At 36.3% G+C, this 17,452-nt stretch overlaps 1 protein-coding gene across 1 annotated transcript; it reads right to left on the bottom strand.

Moving 5' to 3' along the window:
* Nucleotides 1-14,890: 14,890 nt before the first annotated feature.
* LOC145998302 (protein CFDP2-like) lies at nucleotides 14,891-15,997 on the bottom strand. Its single transcript, XM_083134705.1, has one exon. It carries the CDS (start codon nucleotides 15,995-15,997, stop codon nucleotides 14,891-14,893), a length of 1,107 nt encoding a protein of 368 aa, XP_082990831.1.
* Between the last annotated feature and the right edge of the window lie 1,455 nt (nucleotides 15,998-17,452).

Here is a 17,452-nt window from a genome sequence, read left to right as displayed (position 1 = left end):
TGAAACAGAAAGTAAAATTCGTGTGGGTATTAATATGTCTGACAAATTTACAATTCATGATGGGTTAAAACAAGGAGATGCATTATCTCCTTTGCTCTTTAATTTTGCCTTAGAATATGCTGTTAGGAAGGTAAAAGAAACTAAAGAAGGACTAAAATTAAATGGTGTGACTCAGTTGTTAGCATATGCAGATGATGTAGACTTACTGGGGGATGATGTGAATACAATTAAGAATAATGCTAAAATATTTTTCAAAACTGCTAAAGAGATAGGTTTGGAAGTTAACAAAGAGAAAACTAAATATATGCTTACAGGCCGAAACCAAGTGTTAGGTAATAATCAAAATCTAATTATTGATAACAACTCGTTTGAATCAGTTTCCAAATTCAAATACTTAGGAGTAATATTAACAAATGAAAATTATATTAAAGAGGAAATAAAAAGTAGGCTTAATTCAGGAAATGCATGTTACTTCTCTCTTCATAAACTTTTGTCTTCTCGTTTAATATCTAAGAAACTAAAAGTTAAAATATACAAAACCGTAATTTTGCCTGTAGTATTATATGGGTGTGAAACTTGGTCCCTTACATTGAAAGAGGAACATAAATTGCGAGTATTTGAAAATAGGATCCTTAGGAAAATCTTTGGACCTAAAAGGGATGAGGAGACAGGTGAGTGGAGAAGGTTACATAATTTAGAACTACATAATTTGCATTCATGTCCAGATATTATTAGAATGATTAAATCAAGAAGACTTAGGTGGGCAGGCCATGTGGCACGAATGGGAGAGGAAAGAGGAGTTTACAGGATTCTTGTTGGGAAACCTGATGGTAAGAGACCTGTAGGAAGGCCAAGACGAAGATGGAGGGACAACGTTGAGATGGACCTAAGGGAAATCGGTAGGGATGGAAAAGAGTATATAGATCTTGCTCAAGATAGGGACAGATGGAAGGCCTGTGTTGCTGCAGCCATGAACCTTCGGGTTTAAGAAGGCTAGAGAGTTAGAGTTAGTTAGTAGTTATTATTTTTATTAATCAAGTTTTGACTGCCCCTACAAAAATTTCTGGCGACGCCCACGCTCACATATGTGCAATTTTCAACCTGATCACCTCAGATTTCCATGAAATTTGGGGGGGTTTAAACTAAGCTTGTTCAATTCCTTGTACATACAATAAACTTTATTTCAGCTTCCTAGGTCGAATAGGGTCAGAGTTACAGCACATTTAGTATTGCTAGACGGGCATAGGAAGAGCAATTTCTGCGAAATTAACCTTAAATAATTTTACAATTCCAAGACGCACTAGACTCAAAATTTTCCGTTACTAAGTACAATGAATAGTTTCAACTTCCAAAATTTCATGAAAATCTTAGATGGTCAAGTTTTGGGCTGCGTTGATTTCGTATGGAATGACTCTTGTAATGTATCTTAATTAAAATATAGTAATTGTTAAAGTAACTTAGTGTGAGTTTTTAAATAGTAACTTTCCTGGTGAATTCTTCAATCTAGAAGCCTAACTTCATTCACAGCTCTGGTGCCGGTTTCTGTTATCTAGTGGCTAGCCAATGCAGTTCATCCTCCAGCCTCATCATTCGGATGAACCTAGGAGAGGCAGCGTTCAAATGGAAGAAATGTAGACGGTGAGAAGCATCATAACTTTCTTCTTTGACATTGCAGTATTTCTCAAATGTCAAGCTGTCTTCCAGTATAATCGGTGTAATCATCTGTAGGCTTTGTATTGTGTCCTGTCCATGTGTGTGCGTGATTGTCCTTTGATCACTTTCATCTGATCCCCATTCATCCTCATCTTCGCGATTAGCCAAAAGTGGAAGAAAAGTGAAGTGCAATAAAATAAATCAATCAGTCCAGAAAGATGTATTCTGTGTACTTGATATTAAGATATTCGGGTATAATAAAGAATGCCCACAATAACTAGGTTGTGATGCTTATGATTGAAGTGTCAGTCAATGTAACATTGCTCATATTTCTTCTTCCCTTTTTCGTATTTTTCCTCCTAGCATCATTTTGCCATGGTTCAGAGAGATTGATTTTCGACCATTTAAGGAAAGGGTTCCCAAACTTCTTTGCTTCACGGCGCCCTTAGTGTTTCAAGATTTTTCCGCGGCGCCCAAGTCAGAATGTAGGACTATCTAACACTTACAACGCTCAGTTACTTGTAAGATTGCATGCCATACGTTAAAAATTAAACACGTATTTTAAATTCAGAAACAATCCATATGTAAAAATGTACTAAATAAGCACATATTTGAAACATTCATAGCATTGACTAACTATTCAGTGAAAATATTGGAACATTTCGAAGCGCCCCTGTAAGTCAACCAGAGCCCCTGAAAGTCAATCACGGTGCCCCAGGGTGCCGCGGCACACACTTTGTGAACCACTGATTTAAAACGGATGGTAACATCTGTTCATTGTCGTCATTAATATGTTTACCCGTCGTCGCCTTGTAATCGAGGGGTCCAGGGTTCGACACCCGATGGAGGCACATAGTGATTCGGATCCCACTTAAAACTGTAGGTCCAATCCCGATTAGCCTTACTGTGCATAAAGAGGACTTAAAACACCAAATCAATCAATGAAACATATTTATCATCCTTGATCTTATGCATTCCACGAAACGAATCGTTCCAGAAGCAGTCTTTTGGAAGCGAGTCGCTTGTATATGTGCAAATGGTAACGAACGCCCAGGATGTGTCCTTTACCCGTCCATGCATTCGAATGTATTGATCTATTACAAGAACTGTCCGATGAAAAAAGAATAAAAATTCTCTTTTAGATATATTTATATATTTTTTAAATGTATCTATTGCAAACAAGACTACTTACTGATTTGCCAGGATAACTGGCTAAAGAAATTGAATGTGTGTGTGTGTGTTCTTTAGCCACTTATTCGGGCAAATCAGTAAGTTGTCTTGTTTGCAATAGATACATTTGCACACGAACTCGCTCCTGAAGGATGACCGGCCGGCCGAAGCCTACAATTGAGCTCTAAATATTACACAGAAAATAAAATTCTCACTGTTGGTCAAGTAATTGCCTATTTGGGTGAAAAATAATTGGTTTTAGTCCAAAAAGGCAGAAATAACGACCCTGTTGTTATTTTAACATTTTTAAAGGTCTCTTGTTCTCCACGTAGCTAGAATTTCTAGAAAAATCTAGTCTCCTCCTTTCCCATATACAACGCAGCAGTCAAAAATTCAACCTGTGAAATTTTCCTTGATATAGCTACGATCTGCATAAAAGGTCTGTGGACTCTTTGTCTGAATCTATATTTTAGATAACACACACGGGTGCAATGTACAGGGTGGCTCAATAAGTCACTTATCACCCTCAGTACAAGGCCACTGCGGCATGGAATTTGAAATTGGCGATGACCAATCGTTATCTGGCCAAGGGGGAACCACATTGACGCCACCCACACGGTCGGCGGCCATCTTGATGTCCGCCATCTTGATTCAACTTCAGAATTTTAAATGGGAAGGGGGTCGTGCGACATATCAAAATGGGCTAGAATTTCACGAGAAATGCTATGGTGAAGGTTTTTTCGACGTATCTTTAACCAGTAAAATGTTATGACTGAATTCTTGTACCAATTTGCTCCTTTTCGAGGTGTTAGAAAAATGCCTTAAAATTTGTTTAGCGCTTCGGTAATGCATCGAGATCAAAGTGACGTCTATGGAGAGACGTTCGCATGCCATTGCACATTATTTTAATCGGATACATCCATGAAGAGCTGTGCATTATGAATTTTTGTCGCGAACAATTTACAGTGTGACGCTTCCATTGAATTAAAAGTCCTTCACAGTGACAAGGCTAATGTTTATGTTCATAAGGAAGTTTATAAACAGAATATGTGACCCTTGTCATCTGATAACTAACTTTGGACAAAAACTGGTTCATAACGTTCCCATAATTGTTCTGGTGTTCTTCCCTATTGAAAAAACTCTGTAAAAAGTAAGTACCTTCTTCCATAAGCAAGGATGAAAAAAACTGTTTATTTAACAAATCCAAGTAGCCCTAAGCATTTAAGGTTCCGTTGATGGAAAATTGACAAACCAATCGTGTTCCACACAGCACGCCACACCATTAACTTACTAACCATTCAGCTTTGATCTGTCGAAAATGGGTTATCAGATAAAAATCATCGAATATTCTGTTTATGAACTTCCTTCTGAACATAAACATTAGCCTTGTCACTGTGAAGGACTTTTAATTCAATGGAAGCGTCACACTGGTAATTGTTCGCGACAACCATTCATAAAGAGCAGCTCTTCATGGATGTATCCGATTAAAATAATGTGCAATGGCATGCGAACTTCTCTCCCTAGACGTCACTTTGATCTCGATGCATTACCTATGCGCTAAACAAATTTAAGGCATTTTTCTAACACCTCGAAAAGGAGCAAATTGGTACAAGAATTCAGTCTTAACTTTTTACTGGTTAAAGATACGTCGAAACAACCTTCACCATAGCATTTCTCGTGAAATTCTAGCCCATTTTGATATGTCGCACGACCCCCTTCCCATTTAAAATTCTGAAGTTGAATTCAAGATGGCGGACATCAAGATGGCCGCCGACCGTGTGGGTGGCGTCAATGTGGTTCCCCCTTGGCCTGGTAACGATTGATCATCACCATTTCCATGTTGCGCGCTGCAGTGGCCTTGTACTGGGGGTGTTAAGTGACTTATTGAGCCACCCTGTAGAATTGCAGTTGAAGTTACTATTCATTGTAAATGTTCATTAATTCAAATTTTCCCCTCAACAGTGTGGAGACAGACAGCTACCTTGGATGCAGCAACAATTTCGCCACTCAAACTAAGATTAGACAAACAATGCTGTAGGCTGGTTGCCTTTTTTCCCCAACAAAAATAACAAAATGTAATTTTCAAAGTCTTGTGAAATAAGTTTTCATGAGCAACAATGAAGACAAAGTGAACATGATGACTATAAATAACTTTAAATTTGCACCTTTAACATGTGTCTGTGTAGAGATATCTTTTTGTGCCCTTAAAATGGTTCTAACGGTCAAAAGGCGCAGTTTCAGTGTGAAAATTGTGGGGGGGATTAATTTACTGCACTGCTAATTAACACCAAGTTGCATAAACGGATTAGCTAAATGTGTATCTGCTGTGATGTACTTTTTTTTAACAATGTTTCTTCATGAACGTTGGTGTAAGCATAAACCTTCATTAAATCTGTAGGTTTTTATAATAACAACTTTTTAATAGCATTGTGTAAAATGTAGTTTGAGAGTTTACTTTACGACCTAATTTTACATTTATTTTTAGTGCCTCATTTCATACTTTTAAAGCATATTTTAGAAACTTAAAACTTATTATTTTCGAGCATAAAATTATGAGGTCTAGTTATAACATAACTAGCTGATTAGCCGGCGTTGCCCGGTATTTATTTATCCCAATCTTCTATTAAAGTTGTCCGTGGGAGAAACACGGCGATCTTCTCTCTCAAATGTCATCGTGAATGTCACCAATTAGCTTAGCGACTCCGAAAACTATGGATTCGACGCTAATGTAGGTCATTTTTTACATTTTATTTTTCACCCCCTATCACCCCCTGCCCATGCCATTAGCTGATGAACTTGGAGCTGAACGGCATTCGGAGTGTTGCTATTCATCTTAGCGACTGCTACTGAAATCATCCTTTATTACACACTACATAGTACTTTTTATGATACAGATATTTATATCACAGAAGAAAAATGCACAATATTCAATCAAAGTGCATACAGTACATTCCACACCCGGCCGAAGCAATGAAACTCCCGTTAGTTCCTGAAATTTGAGATCTGTTGACCTTTGACGCAGATGCGGAGGGAATTTGCATGATGACATCAAAGTCACAGATTTTTTTCTAAAGGGACGTCGCAACAGGGGCAGCCAAGGTACAGATAAAGAATGTAATGGTTGCTGTTCATGTTACGTGAATTTATCCTTCACCAAAGTTGTGAGCAAAATAATATGTGCTGTCTACATGTTCACTCTTCACTGCAAACAAATTATACAAAATAGTGTTACCTAATGTCAAGGGGGCTGACGGCAGTGCCAGGGGGGCTGAAGGCATTTGCAGAGGGGCTCAGCCCCCCTGGCCCCTACCTGGCTACGGGCCTGTTAAGATACCAAGTTTGTTTGTGATAACACTGTGTTAAATGCTTGTTAACAACCATAAAGTAGAAGGATTTGCATTGCAAGCAATACTTACAGTCACCAGGAATAAAAATGAGACACCTGGATCCTAAAATACTCACTTTCGTGCAAGACGTTATGTGTGAATATGTGAATATATGACTGAATATACAATAATAATTAGTGAATACAGAAATATCAAAATAAAGAAACAAAATACCTTTTTGTAGTTGCTTATTTACGATGGTATTCTTTCTCCTGGCATATTTTACCCTGAAAAAGATATCAAAGCTGCAGCACTTCATTTGTAGGGTTACCAGATCGCTGTAAGGGAAACGTAGGACATGCTGTCCCAAAATGTAGGACATTAAGTCAAAATGTAGGACACAAAACATTCTCAATAAATAATACATATTTCTATAGAACACTTTAGAAAGTAGTTGAAAAGTGACACTTTTCAGTTTTAAAAAAATGAATTCTTCATGAATTTTTAAATGCAAAATTTCAAAATTTGCAATCATACTAATCAATGCACCTCTCACTACATGATTTAAGCGGTACTTCTCAGAGGAGACAATTTTTTATCAAAATTTCAGGTTTAGCCAAACTATATTTATGTTAGATTGGACAGTCAAACTCGTTGAAATTATAGGGACCAGTACCAAACATTTTACAGATTTTATGAAAAAATAATTTCTCTCGTGAGTCTGTTGTGCTGATGAAAATACTCACTCAACATTTGAATTATGACCTGTAATGGCAAACAAATATTCAGCAGTTACCGTCATTTAAAATGGTTCAAGAAGTTTCATCTTGAGTAGTGTCCAGGGTGTCTACCAAAATAACACATCCAGAATTCTTGACTTTTTCTGGACTTTTTCTATACCTTTTTCCCGTTTTTCTTAATGTCTATTTATTCGACCCCTACTTAGGTAAAGTTGAAAATTAGTAATTGAGAAAATAAATATTTATTTAATTGAAAACCCTACCAAAGAGCCAATTAAGATCAAAACTGAAGCTGAATTTAAGAAGATAATTAGATCTGCTTTCTCGTATAAATGCATCCTGAACTGTGTTTGGCAGACAACCGGGCTTTGGCGTCTGGACTCGCAGCCAGTATAATCTTATGTGGGCTTGTGTCGGTTGTCGCTATATGTTTGTGACTATCCCTTCATCCATCTTATCTTACCACCATTCATCCTCATCTTCGCGATTAGCCAAAGGGACAGAAAAAAGTGAAGTAAAATAAACTAAATCAACCAATCAATAGCAAAAATTCTTGACCACAAGAATATGTATTGCCTTTTTATTGATTTCTTGACCTACTTTTTGATTTCTTTACTTTTTATTGACTTCCATGACTTTTTCGACTGGCAGACACCCTGAATAACTTTGTTCTCTATACCACTGCTTTACAATTAAATTATATTTAAATAATTTATAATTAATATTAAATAAGAATGGGCAACACCTTGTTCCATCAGTATAAACCCTAAGGCAAGAAATTATGCTCAGGCATTGAACAGTGACGTTATCAGAAAGTGGTCCCAAAACTTTGTTCATTAAGTGCTTCCGTTTTCCTGTTTGTTTAATAGCAGGGCAAACTTTTTTTATTTTTGGGCAATGACTCAATGACTGAATCAAAATAAATTTTACTATTGAGTTTGGAAGCGTAGTCCATAGACTTGTAACTTGCATGATTTCTTTCTGTTTCCTATTTTCCTAATTAATATTATGTGACGCTCAAAATGTAGGACATTTATGATATTTTTCAAATTCCTCCTGGACGCCAGACATAAGGCTAAAATGTAGGACATGTCCGGGAAAAACCGGACCTCTGGTAACCCTATTCATTTGATCTAAGTTATATATCTTAAAAATAGTGACTTTACCGTAAAGTAACATTAGCATATTGCATTTTTGGTTCAGGGAAAGTATGATTTTTTATATAAGTTTCATCCATTAAATATGTAGCTACCATATGATAAATATGTAGTAAAATTACAAATATTTAATTTCCAAGAGCCTATTATAAAACCAGGAATTAATACGAGGAAGTAATAATTTGAAAACTTTTTTGTAGTTTACAAACACGCGTTTATATGTTTTTTTTAAACAACGAAATGCCATCGTAGACCGTAGACCGAGACCGGAGCCATCTACTTCTTATTTTCAAGTAGCTCTCCAATTGTTCTCAGAACCCTGAGTCAACGCCAAAATCTTGGTGGCTCTCACTGAGTATTGAACCGGTGACCGCTCGCACCAAAGACGTTAGCGCTAACCATTTGGCTACGCAGGAGCTCTTTCTTATCAGGCTAATATAATTTTCGTGAATATATATATAAATATATATGCACGAAAATACTACATTAACTAACTAACTAACTCTCTAGCCTTCTTAAACCCGAAGGTTCATGGCTGCAGCAACATAGGCCTTCCATCTGTCCCTATCTTGAGCAAGATCTATATACTCTTTTCCATCCCTACCGATTTCCTTTAGGTCCATCTCAACGTTGTCCCTCCATCTTCGTCTTGGCCTTCCTACAGGTCTCTTACCATCTGGTTTCCCAACAAGAATTCTGTAAACTCCTCTTTCCTCTCCCATTCGTGCCACATGGCCTGCCCACCTAAGTCTTCTTGATTTAATTATTCTAATAATATCTGGACATGAGTACAATTTATGTAGTTCTAAATTATGTAACCTTCTCCACTCACCTGTCTCCTCATCCCTTTTAGGTCCAAAGATTTTCCTAAGGATCTTATTTTCAAATACTCTCAATTTATGTTCCTCTTTCAATGTAAGGGACCAAGTTTCACACCCATATAATACTACAGGCAAAATTACTGTTTTGTATATTTTAACTTTTAGTTTCTTAGATATTAAACGAGAAGACAAAAGTTTATGAAGAGAGAAGTAACATGCATTTCCTGAATTAAGCCTACTTTTTATTTCCTCTTTAATATAATTTTCATTTGTTAATATTACTCCTAAGTATTTGAATTTGGAAACTCGTTCAAACGAGTTGTTATCAATAATTAGATTTTGATTATTACCTAACACTTGGTTTCGGCCTGTAAGCATATATTTAGTTTTCTCTTTGTTAACTTCCAAACCTATCTCTTTAGCAGTTTTGAAAAATATTTTAGCATTATTCTTAATTGTATTCACATCATCCCCCAGTAAGTCTACATCATCTGCATATGCTAACAACTGAGTCACACCATTTAATTTTAGTCCTTCTTTAGTTTCTCTTACCTTCCTTACAGCATATTCTAAGGCAAAATTAAAGAGCAATGGAGATAATGCATCTCCTTGTTTTAACCCATCATGAATTGTAAATTTGTCAGACATATTATTACCCACACGAATTTTACTTTCTGTTTCACTGGTGCATATTTTTATCATACTAACAAGCTTCTTAGGTATTCCAAACTCTACTAATATATTATATAATTTATCTCTTTTGACTGAATCATATGCTTTTTTGAAATCAATGAATAGCTGATGGACATTTTGATTATATTCCCACTTTTTTTCAAGTGTCTGTCTGATGTGAAAAATTTGATCTGTAGTTGATCTGTTACGTTTAAATCCACATTGATAATCACCTATAATTTCATTAGCATATGGGGTTAGTCTTGTTAAAAGAATGTTAGACAATATTTTGTATGTTGTTGAGAGTAGAGAAATTCCACGGTAATTACTGCAGTTCATTTTATCACCTTTTTTAAACACAGGAACAATTATGGATTCTTTCCACTGTTGAGGGATTTCTTCTTTATTCCATATTAAGCAAATTAATTTATGAATTTGACATATTAATGAATTTCCACCATATTTAATTAATTCAGCTGGTATTAAATCAATGCCAGGTGCTTTGTTATTCTTTAGCCTTTTAATAGCATCTTTAACTTCAGTCAAGTTAGGTTCTGGAACTAAAGGTTCTGCTGTGTGTACTTCATTTACTTCTGATTTATCTCCTACATGGACATTTAAAAGGTCATTAAAGTAGTTCTTCCATCTATTTAGAATATCAGTTGGGTCAGCTAGAAAATCACCGTCTTTATCTTTTATCAAGTTTACTTTAGGTTGCCACCCCTTTCTAAATTAATTTACACCTTTATATAAATCTCTGATATTTTTATTTTTGCTGTTTGTTTCAATTTCGTTAATTTTACTTTTCAAGTAATCTCTTTTTTTACTTCTGAAGGTGCGGTTAACTTCTCGCTTTATTCTATTATAATTGTTTAGATTTGTATCATCACAGTTATTTAACCACCTAAGTCTAGCCTGATTTCTTATTTCTATTAGATTATGACATTCATTATCAAACCATGGCTTACTTTTTCTTGGTTTATGGTATCCTATACTTTCTTTAGCTGCTGATTCTATTGCATTACGTATGTGCTCCCAATTCTTATTTACGTCTGTTTCATTTATATTTTCATCATCATTTAAATCCTGCAAAACATCAAATCTATTTGACAGTTTAATTTGGTAATCTTTCTTAATTCTTTCATCAGCAAACTTTCCTGTATCAAATTTTATAAGTTTTAGATTTTGTTGCTTATGATTTATCACTGAGAGTCTTTGTCTTAATTTAGCAATTACTAAATAATGGTCACTGGCACAGTCAGCACCTCTATGTGTACGAACGTCAATTATACTAGTATGCCTTCTCTTATCAATGAGAATATGATCTATCTGATTATGAGTTTTACCATCTGGAGAAGACCAGGTATATTTATGGATATTTTTATGTTTAAAAGTGGTACTTTTCACAATTAAATTCTTTGAGGTTGCAAAAGTAATCAATCTTATACCATTATCATTACTTAATTCATAAAGACTTTCTTTACCAATCGTGGGTTTAAATGTCTCTTCTTTGCCAATCTGTGCATTACAGTCACCTAACAGAATTTTCATATCATACTGGGAAAATTTATCAAAGATCTGTTCTAACTCTGCATAAAAATCATCTTTAGTATTATCATCTTTATCTTCCGTTGGTGCATGTATGTTTATTAAAATAATTTTACACCACCTACCCTGTAAAACTGCATATGATATCCTATCATTAATAAATTCTACTGTTTTAAGAGCCGAGATAATTCTATTATTTATGAAAAAGCCTGTTCCAAAATTATGATTTTCATTACCACCATAGAAAAAAGTATAATTTTTAGTTTTACAATTCCCTTCTCCTGGCCACCTAACTTCCTGGACAGCTACTACATCTAATTTATACTTCACTATCTCATTAACTGTACACTGAAATGCCCCAGGCCGGTAAAGGCTCAGAACATTCCAGGTGCCTAATTTAATATCCTTATTCCTAACGTAGATTTTATCCTTAGTCCAGGGACCTCCCAAAGTAGTCCCCACCCGGAGATCCGAACGGGGGACTATTTCACCTCCGGAATATTTTACCTTGGGAACATCCATGGCCTTATATTTCTGTTTCTTGACATGTCTTTTTACAGTGCAGAGTTGTCAGCTCTACGCCTAACCCCCAATATGAATGGAGGAACTACTACACAAGACAAACACAAACATATTAGACAGCACAATTACTACACAAGACGAACACAAACACATTAAACAGCATAACTACTACACAAGACACACACAAACACATCACAACTATAACACAATATAAACACAAACACACCACAACTACTACACAATATAAACACCACACACACACACACACACACACACACACACACACACACACAAGACAAGAGAAAGTTAGAAGAAAACAAAAACAAGATGGGAAACAGAGGAAGAAAGGGACTGAGAGAAACGATGAAAGAAATAGAGAAACAAAGGAAGGAAGAAAAGAGAAATGAAATAGTGAAATAGGAGGAAGGAAAATGCAGAGAAAGATTGTTACTAGTTTTAGAAGTAAAATAATTCCAATAGGCTGGCTGAGGGCTGTACTGTAGATGAATGAACCTCCTTTTTTACTGGTATCGAGATGAGACAAGACTTTGCATAAGAGCAATGTATATTTATCCTTGCCTCCTACGGCCATCCTGGCAGTGTTGCCAAACCTCAATATTAAACTTTTTGTAAAACAGTGTGACATATTGTGGTAAGGATTGCGAGTCGAATGTTACAATTACCGTTCGAGTTGGAACATGTACCTAGGTTACATGGCATAATTTCTAGAACCAAAAGCATACTTGGTACGAATACTACATTAGTTATCACTATTTATTAAAAATGAATTTAACTCAAAATTATCTTCTTCACATTTGAACAATTTCGTTCGTACTGCTATATTACCTGAACTATACATCGTATGTGAATGATCTAAGTAACATTTGATTACACTCACAATAAGATTTATGAGTCCCCTCCGACCACACGGGTAACATCTAGGCGGTAGCAATTAGTTCACACCCGAAGAAGAATGTCTTAACACAGACAGACTATTTGCTCAAATTGGCGTCCAAATACCTTTTCTCGTTGGAGGTCCAATGATGATTTTTTTTTTGCGGAGTTCGGTGTTGTTTCAACCAAATCACATAGCGAATTTAAGGCCTCTGCATTTTCAAGACTGATTAACTACTATCAAAAATGAATTTTCTGTTTCCTTGAATCGGTTTTCTATTTCGCCAATATGATATTGTTATAAAGTTTCTTGAACTCAAAATGTCCCCTACTTTGTTCCATGGTCACTCCATCAGCATCAACAATGCTGTGAGAAAAAGTTTTAGGAAACATTCGAAGACTTTTTTCTTTTACTTTCTATATCAATGGAGTCACTTCTTTCACTTGTTCAATTACACTGTTTATAAGATTTAAAGCTGATTTAGTATAAATTTTCTCCTGATGTGATATTACTTACTTACTTACTCCTTGGCCTCCTTCACGACGAGCCTCCAGTCGTCTCGATCCATCGCCTTCCTCCTCCATCTCCGGACTCCCAGTTTTCTCAGGTCTCACTCTACATCTTCGAGCCATCTTTTCATAGGTCTTCCTTTTCTTCTTCTTCCACCTGGTCCTCCTGTTAACACCTTCTTTGGCTCTCTACAATCTTCCATTCGCCATACATGTCCCAGCCATCTAATTCGTCCACACTTGATCTCTGTTACAATATCTGAATTATTATATAGTTCTTGTATTTCTCATCCTCCAAAACTCCTCCTCTCTCACCGGCCCAAAAATTCTTCTCAAAATCTTCCGCTCCCATCTTCTTAGTAACTCTTCGTCCTATTCCACTAACGTCCAAGTTTCTGACCCATATGTTACTACTGGGCGTACAATTGTTTTGTATATATTAATCTTGCTTTTTCTGCTTATGTCTTTGGAGGAGAAGACTTTCTTGAGTCCCAGTGAACATCTATTGCCTGCAACTATTCTTGCCTTAATTTCCTCAGATACATTGTTTGTTTTGTTTATTATCGATCCTAGGTACTTAAAGTTATCACATTTTTCAAATTCTTTGTCTCCTACCTTTTTCGTTCTTTCATTAGCTGTGGACTCTTTTCTTGATGCAAGCATGTATTTAGTGTTTTGTACATTGATTTGTAATCCTATATTCTCTGCATTATCTTCTAGTTTTTTAAATTCGTTATTTAGTTCTGTTTTGTTTCGTGATATAAGATCAATATCATCTGCATAAGCTAGGCACTGACTCATCCTGTTAAAAATTGTACCTCCTGGATTTATACTTAAATGTCTAATTGCCTTTTCCAATGCTATATTGAATAACAGGGTTGACATGACATCTCCTTGTCTTACTCCTCTCTCTATTTGGAATTCTCTTGAAAGTTCTCCTTCAATCTTTACTTTACTTGTTGTATTGCTTAATGTCATTCCTGTTACTTTAACTAATTTCGTTGGTATTTTCATTTCTTTCATGATTTTTAGGAGTCTGTTTCTCTTGACGCTGTCATATGCCTGTCTGAAATCTATGAAAAGATGATGGAGGTCTATATTGTATTCATAGCATTTTTCCATTATCATTCTAATTGAATAAATTTGATCTGTAGTTGACCTATTTATCCTAAAACCACATTGATATTCTCCAATCATCTTTTCAGCTAGTGGTGTGTCTCTCCTGACTAGTATCTTAGCAAATGCTTTATATGCCATATTGAGGAGTGTGATACCTCTGAAGTTTTCGCATACTCTTTTGTCTTTACTTTTATGTATTGGACATATAATTCCTCTTCCCCATTGTTGTGGCATTCTTTCTTCTTCCCATACTTGTTTGTATAGTTCTTCTAATTTATCCACTATAATGTTCCCTCCTACCTTCAATAATTCTGCATTTATATTATCGTCACCTGGGGCTTTATTGTTTGCTAGTTCTCTAATTGCTTCTTTAACCTCTTGCCATGAAGGGGGCTCAATCAAATCTTTATTAGTCTCTTCCATTTCCATGTCAGATTCATCTTCCTCTTCCATCCTCAAGGTTCTTTTTTCCACTCTATCTCCCATATCCTGATTCTCCTTCTCTTGTTCATTCTTATCTCCATTCAAAAGTTCACTAAAGTACTCTGCCCATCTGTTCAAAATACCTTCCTTATCTCCTATCAGATTGCCCTATCTTTGCAAAATGCAACTCTAGGTTGAAATCCTTTCTTCTCTTCTTTCAGTTTCAAGAAGTAATCTCTCTTTTCCTTAACTTTCCATGTCGTTTCTATCTCTACTAATTTTTGCTTGTCGTACTCTCTTTTCTTGCTTCTGCACTATTTATCGGCCACTCTTCTCTACTCTTTAAACACTTCTCCATTTCCTTTTGTATTTCTGTTTATAGTCTTTAACCTTGCGTCGTTTCTTTCTTTTATAGCTTTATCGCATTCCTCATCCCACCATTCGTTTCTCCTCGTTGGTTTCTTCTTACCCAGTATCTTTTCTGCACCTTGTTGAATGCCGTCTCTTATTGCTTTCCATTTTCCCTCTATATGAGAATCTTGCCATTCCTCTTCCTTCTCTTCCAATCTCTTCTTTAATATCTCTTTATATCTTACACTGTATCTTTTATCTTTTATTACCTTCGTCGTATCATATTTTTTTTGTTTCTTTCCTTTACTATTTCTATAACAGGCAATTCTTTGTCTATATTTGATTCTGACTAGAAAGTGGTCAGATCCACAATCTGCCCCTCTGCAGCTACTGATATCTGTTATATCTGACGAGTGTCTGTCATCTATTATCACACGATCTATCTGGTTTTTTGTTTCCCCATCTGGTGAAATCCAGGTTTCCTTCTTTATGTTTTTTCTTTGTAGCCGAGTACTTTTAACCACCATTCTTTTACTTACGGCAAAGTCTATCATACGTAGTCCATTATCGTTACTTTCACTACGTAAACTTTCTCTGCCAATTGTTTTTCTAAAAATGTCTTCTTTTCCTATTTTGGCATTTACATCTCCAATTATTAATGTTACATCATGTTGCTGTGCCGTATCGTATACGTACTCCAATTTGTCATAAAACTCATCTTTGGTCTCGTCGTCAGTCTCTTCAGTTGGTGCATAAACGCAGATTGCCGCGATGTTAAACAGTCTCCCTTCGACCCTCATGGTGCATATTCTCTCATTTATCGGTGCGAAGTCTATCATAGCATTCTTCGTTTTCTTATCTACGATAAACCCCGTTCCATATTTCTTTCCGTTTCCACCACCGTCGAACACCATGTGGTTTTCTGACTTGAAAGTGGACCGTCCTTTCCATCTTGTCTCTCGCACTGCCATTATATTGATCCCATATTTCTCGGCAATTTCTTTAACTACTCTCGGTGTCCCTGGTTTCTTTAAGGTGCGTACATTCCACGTTGCGATACTGATTGTCCTTTCTTTATTGACCGTTCTCATATTCCTGGTCCGTCCTGGTCGTCTTCTTATAAATCCATCCTTCCGAGGCTCGTCTATTGGCTTCTCAACGGATTGTTCTTTTACAAGGTAAGGGTGTCGGCCTTACGCTCAACCCCCAACCTGGAGGGCCAGGTAATTTGTTTTCAGGGTTTTCTTCCCCTAGCCTTTGTAGATCCCTCTACTAACTACAAGGCAGTAGTCCTGGTTTTGGTCCGCCCTGGGTATTTTAATTGCCCAGTACCCACTATATCTAGTGAGCTTTCCTCTACCCGCCACCTGAGGAGGCGCCCGGTAGGAGACCAGGAACTCCGCCGGGGATGTGATATTAGTGTCACTATTTTAAGACTACCTAAATTTTTGAACCCGACTTAATTCCGCAAAATAAATGTTAAATCACACACCTGGGAGAGTTAGCTAGTCTCCACTTGTCCTAGATTTCAAACTAGCTTAGAACATTTAAGGGACTAAAGCAAATTTAGAAGGGGGCTGTACCACAAAGCCCTCCTTTGGCTACGTGACTGTTCCTTGCGATACTCGCGGGCGCCGTACTGTGTTTGTGCATACTTCCTATGTGTTCTACAACTATATACTGTTTTCCTAACACTAAACTAATATTTCAAGCAATTCTAATTCATAATAATTTTGTTCGACGTTGCTGCAAATGATTTCACTAATGGAATTCTGGTTCTTTTATATTAACAAATAGTGGTTGTTGTACAGATGTAATTTTCATATATAAGAATATAAAATATTGCAATGTTAATTCATGTGATGAAGATGAATTGTTGTAATTACATTGTATAAACCAAAATAAAGTAATCGAATCATCAATCAATCTACAAAATATTTACTTCACGTTAGCATTTAGTTCCAGAAAGCATTGTTAGATATCGCTGAAGTGCTATATAGTAGAGACATCTGGTGGATATATTTGAAACTACTTGCAGTGAAAAGTCAAAAGCAAGAATGAATGGCGTTTTCCTACACAGATGTTTTTTTTTCTTTTTCATTACAGAGATTGGTTGATTGATTGATTGAGTAGGTGTTTTAAGTCCACGGTAAGGCTAATCGGGACTGGACCTAAAGTTTAAAGAGGGATTCGAACCACTACTTGCCTCCACCGGGTATCGAACCCGGGACTCCTTGATTACAAGCCGACGACGCTACCCTGCGTCATCAGGGTGGTCCTTCATTACAGAGCGTAGGGAATTGCAATGTAATATACAATTATGTAACAACACCAGCATTATAATATATTATCGATAATTTTAAATTAACCTATTTCCTTCTGTTTCTTCCTTTCTTAAGTACAAGGACGTCCGTATTACCAGTGGCAGATAGACGACCTCCCCCTCCCCACCCCCGGCCCCAACACACACACACACTTGGGAAAAATTAGTTTAAACAGTTCCGTAAACTGAAAGGATGAACTTTGAAATGAGGTTAAAGAATTAA

The sequence above is a fragment of the Lepisma saccharinum genome, chromosome 14 (genome assembly GCF_977018435.1).
Source record: "Lepisma saccharinum chromosome 14, izLepSacc3.1, whole genome shotgun sequence".
Taxonomy (NCBI): domain Eukaryota; kingdom Metazoa; phylum Arthropoda; class Insecta; order Zygentoma; family Lepismatidae; genus Lepisma; species Lepisma saccharinum.
The sequence above is the reverse complement of the archived record's forward strand: the minus strand, read 5'-3'. Positions and strand labels throughout refer to the sequence as shown.

Excerpts from the sequence above, each read along its gene's own strand:
- LOC145998302 (XM_083134705.1), bottom strand. The coding sequence starts at position 15,997 with ATGAGAACGGTCAATAAAGAAAGGACAATCAGTATCGCAACGTGGAAT.